The following is a 6,627-nucleotide window of genomic DNA, read 5'->3' as shown; positions in this document are numbered from 1 at the left end:
GTGCAGGAGGCAGCGGATCAATGATTCTCTCTCATCATTGATATTTCTATCTCTCTCCTCTTCCTCTCTGAGGTCAATAAAAATATATATATTTAAAAATATTTACTACTATGAATGCCAGTATTAAAGTCATGATCCGTGTTGTTGTTAGAATTATTCTACAACCTGGCCTCTCAGCGTTACTTCCTGTTCTGTGCAAGCCCCAGGCAAACTAAGCTACTCACCACCCCTGCACACACTGCAAGGCTCTCTGCCTTCCTCTTGCCGCCTGGCTGTGCAGAGGCTGAGCAGCCACTTGGAGGGGATGTTGGAAAGGCAAAGGCAATCCCCAGAAAGGAACTGAGTCGAATGCAAGTTCCTTTCACTTTGAGATTCCATCAGATCAACAAAGCGGACAGGAAACTTAGCAGCTCAACATTCAATATTCTCCGGAGTGATCTCTGACTCCTCTCCTGTTCATCCTCCACTCATTTTTTAATTTTCTTTTTAAAATATATTTTTATTGATTTCAGAGAGGAAGAGAGAGGAGAGAAAGAAACATCAATGATGAGAGAGAATCATGGATTGGCTGCCTCCTGAATGCCTCCTACTAGGGATCAGTCCTGCAACCCAGGCCTGTGCCCTTGACCAGAATTGAACCTGGGACCCTTCAGTCCTCAGGCCGACGCTCTATCCACTGAGCAACACCGGCTAGAGCCATCCTCCACTCCTTTTTAGCCCACTCGCTGAGGGGGCCTTACTTTCCAGCGCTCTGAGCCCCCGTGGGATCCTGGGCAAGAAGTTTCAGCTGACTGTGAGGCAGGGATGGGCTGTGATGGAAGGACACACGCCCGCTTAGCAGGCAGACCTGGGGCTTGATCTCCAGCAAGCGGCTTACATTCTCCCAGCAGTTTCTCCGCCAGTAGAATGGGGACTCGGTTCCCACTCCCAAGGCTGAGAATTGAATTAGCTGTCGTGTACAGAGCAGCCCGGAAGAGCCTTTCCCTCCCTGGCCTTCCCCTCCCCGTTGTTAGGGGGGCATGCAGGTCATGTCTTTACTGGGATTTAGATGGACACATGGGAATTGTGGGGCCACGGGGGAGGGTGGGCTGCTGCAGGAAGGTTGGGGCAGATGGTGGGAGGCCTTGAAATGCAAACCAAGGGCCCTAGCCAGTTTGGCTCAGTGGCCAGAGTGTCAGCCTGCAGACTGAAGGGTCCCGAGTTTGATTCAGGTCAAGGGCACATGCCCACATTGCTGGATGGATCTCCAGTAGGGGTCATGCAGGAGGCAGCCGATCCATGATTCTCTCTCATCACTGATGTCTCTCTCCCTCCCCCTTCCTCTCTGAAATCAATACAAATATATATATTTTAAGAAAAGGGACCTGGGCTTGAGAAAGCAGAGTTAGGGGCCTGGCTGTTGTCACCCCTCCTCTGTGCCTCCTCCTCTTCCTTCTCTCCACTGGCCAGCGCTCTGCGCAGCAAGCAACAGGGTAAAAATAACAGGACGGATCTTCACGCACACAGACTCGGGGGATTGTTTCCCAGCACTGGAAATGGCTACAGAGTGGTCCCAGGCCCACCCTGGAAAGAAAATAAAATAAAACACAGTGTGCCCTCAGCCGCTTCCTACTTCCAGCGGGCACAGGCATAAGGGGACACCCTCCCATGCCGGCCCCCCAGATGAGGAAGGCAGGCCAGGTACAGGTCCTTTCCATTGGGATCGAAGGCTGGCACCTCCACCCTGGTTGTGCCCAGCATGAGTCACCACTTAGAAATGGAAGCTTCTGGAAGCAGGACTTGTCCCTGCTGACACATCAGTACTGAAAGGATCATGATCTGGACAGGAAAGCACGGTGGCTGGGGTCACAGGGTCAGATCTGGGGGAACTAAGTACAAGGACCTTTCTCACTTAGGCAAGCCGGTTCGGTATAATTCATCACTGTTCACGGAGCAACTTCTGTTTGTGGGCACAGCCGCCTCAGGGCGCGGGGTGAAGGCCTGTGTGTGCTCTCAGCATGAGTAAGGAGGATAGCAACCCACCAAGTTAGCAGACAATGGCCCTCTAAGCCTCAGTTTCCCCGTCTGCTGGAGAGGCTCGGGCCCAAACTAATGCAAAGAGCCTCCTCTAGTGTCTGCCCTTAAAGCAATGGGAGCTGCTTTTTATTTGCAGAAGGACTAGTGTAAGATCTGTGTGACTAGTACTTGGCTAGAAATAGCCAACCTGAAAACATCTTTTTAAAAAGAAAAGCATCTTACATGCTTACTTAATGCCCAACGCAAGCATCTTTTTCTGTCCTTTTTCCAACCTTTGATTGAAGAAGAAGAAGAAGAAGAAGAAGAAGAAGAAGAAGAAGAAGAAAAGAAGAGGAAGGAGAAGAAGAAGAAGGAGAGGAGAGGAGGAGGGGGGGGGGTCGACAGCGTGTGGACTGCCAGGCCCAGTCCTAAGCATTTAGGCCTCCAAACAACCCAGTGACATGAGCCCCCTTTACAAACAGGACACAGCAGGCCCAGAAAAGGTCATGGACATGGCCAGGGTCACGCACGGCTTCAGAATGGTCCTTGAGCTTGTACTCCTTGCAGCTGCCGCCCGGCTCCTTACCATTGTCTCTGGCTGACAAGTTGGTGAGACACAACCCTCCCTCCCTGGCGCTTCCTCTGTCCCCGCTACCCTCTTCCTCTCTGTACCCCAGCACCGTGATCTGCTGCTGCCCCCAAACTAGGGAAGCCCCCAGCCTTTACAAGGACTGCTCCTCGTCTCCCTTAGAGGCAGCTCTGGGGGCAAGGCCTGGAGGAGCAGCTGGTGGGGGATGGTTGTTATGGGCGAGCTGGGGAGGAAAGAAGTGACTCTTGAGGGCCGTGGCGGGGGAGGGGGGAGTGAGGAGGACGAGTCCCAGAACCCACAGAAGTGGTGTGGCAACTGCCGGTGGAACTGGCCAGAAAGACACCCTGCGTGACCTTGACTGAGCTTTCACAGCGAGGTGGCCGGCAGCAGGGAGACTCGGGGGTCCTGTAACCAGAGACATGACATCCTGTGTCTGCACCAGAGGGCTCGGCGCCCCCAGTCGGAGAGCAGCCACCCACCAGAGCGTGAACTGGGGGAGCCAGACAGCTAGTCTGCCCCTCCCATGTCCCCCCAGAAGAAGGAAGTGCAGGGGACGAAGAAATGGGGAAGTCCCAGCAGCCCTGACCAGTCCATACCACAGCGGACCCCTGTCCCCTTGCAGACCAAGCCTCGGCCATAAACATGATGAGCATGGATTTGGGGGTGTCGGGGCGGAGAAAAGTGTCCCAGGCCCTCTTCTGCATCTAAGACAGCCCTAGGAGGCCATTTCAAGCCCCAGGCCTTGCCTCTGGCCCGGCTCTCTGCAAGCGCAGGGCGTGGTCCCTGTCACTGTCTGAGCAGCCAGGGGTCAGTGGTGCAGAAGCAGGTGCCATTTTGAAAACTGCTCCTGGCTGCCTACATTTCCGGGTGGAACGCACCTCAAAAATGCCTTGTGCTGGAAAAGCCTCCCTTCAAAACCCAGAGTTCCATTTCTCAGGCTTCAGAAAGAAAGGCGATTGCTTGTGTTTGGCATCTGCCGAGGGCCTCCAGAGATCACTTGTATAATTTAGGAAACGAGGGGGAGGAAAGCAAAAGACCCTCCTCCCTGTCAAGCAGCAAGCCCATAGCACAGCTTGAACTTGACTTCTGTTTCTCAGGGAGGGGCGGGCAACTCTATACATGGACCTCACAGCAGCAAATATTGCGGTTCTTTGGTTTGGATGCGCACAAAAATGACAGCGCCGAAAGCAACACGCATGTCACAGCGGAGAAATGTTTAAAATTCACTTTGTGGTGTTTTACCTCCCACCCCAGTCGCGGAGACCGACGTCGACGAGACAAAGAGGGCCGGGTGGGGCCCCTCCGCTGGCCTGAGAGCTGAGTCACACGAATCGCGCCCGCAGTGGGCGAGGCCCCCCTGCGAGGCCACATCGCACCCTGGCTCGGCGATGGCTCCACCAGACAAAGCCAGGCTGGCACGAAAGGAATGCCTGTCCCCCTCGGTACCCCTCGGGCTCTTAGGGATCCTGCCCGGGTCCCCAAGAGCAGGGTGCGGGCTGTTGCAAAAATCCATGATGGCAAAGCGGACCTAAAGGGGGAAAATGCATCAGGAAGGGCGTGTTGGGAGCTGGGGGGGTTGCTCGTCTTATTTTTCCGCACTCACTGCGGTTAGGGGGCATCGGTGGGCGCGGGCGGGGGGCTCCCCAGGCGCCACGTAGGGCCCCGGGACGCCGACCCAGACCCCGGGCGCGAAGGAGTTAAGGCGGAGCGCGGTGATGTCACCTCATTTGCATAGCGGCGCGCATATAGGGCCGCCCGCCGCCCCGCCCGGCACTCGGCGGCTGTCCCGGAGCAGATCGACTTCTCTCGCTCGCGCACCTCGCTCGGGTGAGCCCGGGGCCCCTGCTCCCGCGCCTGGGTGGATCCCCTTCCTTCCCTGCACCCTGCTGCGGCACCTCCAAAGGCGATCCCCGGAAAGGGCTGCCTAGGGGAGGCTGGGGAGTGTCAAAGCTTTCCAGATTCCGGGTAACGGGGCGATTTTTTTCCTTTTTAAGCATCCACCTGGCGTCTTGGTACGCGGCTCCCAGGGAGCAGGTTTCCCCTTCTTTCTCCCCGGGAAGCACCCTCCGTAGCCCCCGAGGCAGCGCTCCATCGGGAACAGAAAGCGCCTTTGTTCCAACGCGCACCCACCAGCCCGGGCTGCAGCCACTGCGCTCCCCGCCCGCCTCGGCGGCCCCGTGGGCTGCCTCCGCCCAGGTTCGGGGCGTCTGGGCAGCCTCGGAAGCCCTCCTTGCAGGGGGCATGCGTGCCAAGGCTGCCGAGGCGCCCCGGGTGGCAGAGGGGGCCGGTTTGGGGGCGCGGGCAGCTCTGTGCGGCGTCCGCATTGTTGCGCGCCGGCGGGGAGGCTGGCAGGGCGGTGGTCACCGCCTTAGAGACAAAAGGAAGTAGCGCCTTTGCAGGGGAGAAAGCACCTGGAGGAAATGGGTTGGCGAGTGCAGCCCTGGCTCCACCTGAAGGCTGTTCCCTCGCTTTTTTCTCCCCCGGAAACGCGCCCCGAGCCCGATTTTGAGGTTGCAACGCCGCAGTGAAGCCCGCAGCGCCCCGTCGGCCTCCCGATGCGGGAGCGGTCCTCCCTGCGCGGCGCCTCGCCTTCGGGGAGATTGAAACGGGGCGGGGGGTGGAGGGGCTCCTTTTGCAGAGAGAGAGGTCTCTGGCTGCGAGGGGGCGCGGGAGGAGGCGGAGGTGGGGGTTCAGGCGTGAGATTCGAGGCCCGAAGCGCGCTTCTGCGCTCACCCTCCTCCCTCCCGCTCTGTGCCCGCAGCTTCCTCTGCAACCATGTCTGACAAACCCGATATGGCTGAGATTGAGAAATTCGATAAGTCGAAATTGAAGAAGACAGAAACGCAAGAGAAAAACCCACTGCCTTCAAAAGAAAGTAAGCTCCCCCCCTCCCTTCCATCCTCCCCCCCCCCCTTGAGAAAGGGCTGAGCGGGAGCGGCGGTAGGGAAGATGGGAGGGGCGGGGCAGGGGGGGAATGGGGGGGAGGGAGGGTGGGGCCAGAGCCGACAGTTGATGAATGTGGCTTGGAAAGGTTAATTAAAAATGAGTCTGCAGCCAACAAACGGGGCTTGAGTAACCCAACGCAGGAATGTTTAATATGTCCTAGGCGTAGGCTTTATCTGTCTGATGCTCCCAGTTCATAAAAAGCCTTCGTGATGAGATGCCTATGGGTACTTGCAGGGTTTTGCTCCTTCGGAGGAAGGATCCTTTACACGAAAGCACTGTGGTCTTCCCCTAGGCTGCAGCGAATCCGCATAACTGACGGCCTCCGCCTTTTTCTCTCTCTCTTTTTTTCTTTCCCATCCACAGCAATTGAACAGGAGAAGCAAGCAGGCGAATCGTAATGAGGCACGCGCCGCCAATATGCACTGTACATTCCACAAGCATTGCCTTCTTATTTTACTTCTTTTAGCTGTTTAACTCTGTAAGATGCAAAGAGGTTGGATCGGTTTAAGTGACTGTGCTGCCCCTTTTCACATCAGAACTACTGACAACGAAGGCCGCACCTGCCGCCCCCATCTGCCCAGCCGGCTGGCAGGGAAGGGGGGGACTACCATGCATGTGGGTGAAGGAATGGGCTGGGGGGGGGGGGTCGCGGGTGAGATCTAAAGGAAACACCAAGTTGGCCAAGGGGTCCTGCAGGCTGTAAAATGCAGTTTAATCAGAGTGCCATTTTTTTTTTGTTCAAATGATTTTAATTATTGGAATGCACAATTTTTTTAATATGCAAATAAAAAGTTTTAAAACCTGGCTGGCGTGACTTGTTTGGTGTCTGGGAGGAGCGCCTTATTCGCGGAGGGAAAGGGTCTCCCCGTGGAGGGGTCAAGGGGAAACATCTGGTAAAATGGGTGTCACCCGGGCGCGGGCAATACCTCAGCTGCCGGAGGTAACTGGGAGGGCATTTACTCATGGCTGAGTTCTCAGCATGAATTGTATAAAAACGGATCGAGATGTGCAGTTCTTTATATAGAGAGTGCCAAGCCAAAGCTGCATTTTGTACCTGATTAAAAAAAAAAAGATATAGTTCCCAGCACAATGTCTTG

The 6,627-nt window shown here is 56.1% G+C and overlaps 1 protein-coding gene across 1 annotated transcript; it reads left to right on the top strand.

Annotated features, from left to right (window-relative positions):
- Positions 1-3,985: 3,985 nt before the first annotated feature.
- On the top strand, positions 3,986-6,334 carry TMSB4X (thymosin beta 4 X-linked). The gene is made up of 3 exons (XM_084869924.1): positions 3,986-4,411; positions 5,346-5,459; positions 5,894-6,334. Exons 1-3 carry the CDS (start codon positions 4,300-4,302, stop codon positions 5,926-5,928), a joined length of 261 nt encoding a protein of 86 aa, XP_084726050.1. The 5' UTR covers positions 3,986-4,299; the 3' UTR covers positions 5,929-6,334.
- The last annotated feature ends 293 nt before the right edge of the window (positions 6,335-6,627 follow it).

Source organism: Pipistrellus hanaki (assembly GCF_964339955.1).
Source record: "Pipistrellus hanaki genome assembly, chromosome: X".
Lineage (NCBI taxonomy): Eukaryota > Metazoa > Chordata > Mammalia > Chiroptera > Vespertilionidae > Pipistrellus > Pipistrellus hanaki.
The sequence above is the reverse complement of the archived record's forward strand: the minus strand, read 5'-3'. Positions and strand labels throughout refer to the sequence as shown.

Coding starts and splice junctions, on each gene's coding strand:
- TMSB4X (XM_084869924.1), top strand. CDS start 4,300: ATGTCACCTCATTTGCATAGCGGCGCGCATATAGGGCCGCCCGCCGCC. Junction 4,412..5,345: donor CGCTCGCGCACCTCGCTCGG/GTGAGCCCGGGG, acceptor CTGTGCCCGCAG/CTTCCTCTGCAACCATGTCT. Junction 5,460..5,893: donor CCCACTGCCTTCAAAAGAAA/GTAAGCTCCCCC, acceptor TCCCATCCACAG/CAATTGAACAGGAGAAGCAA.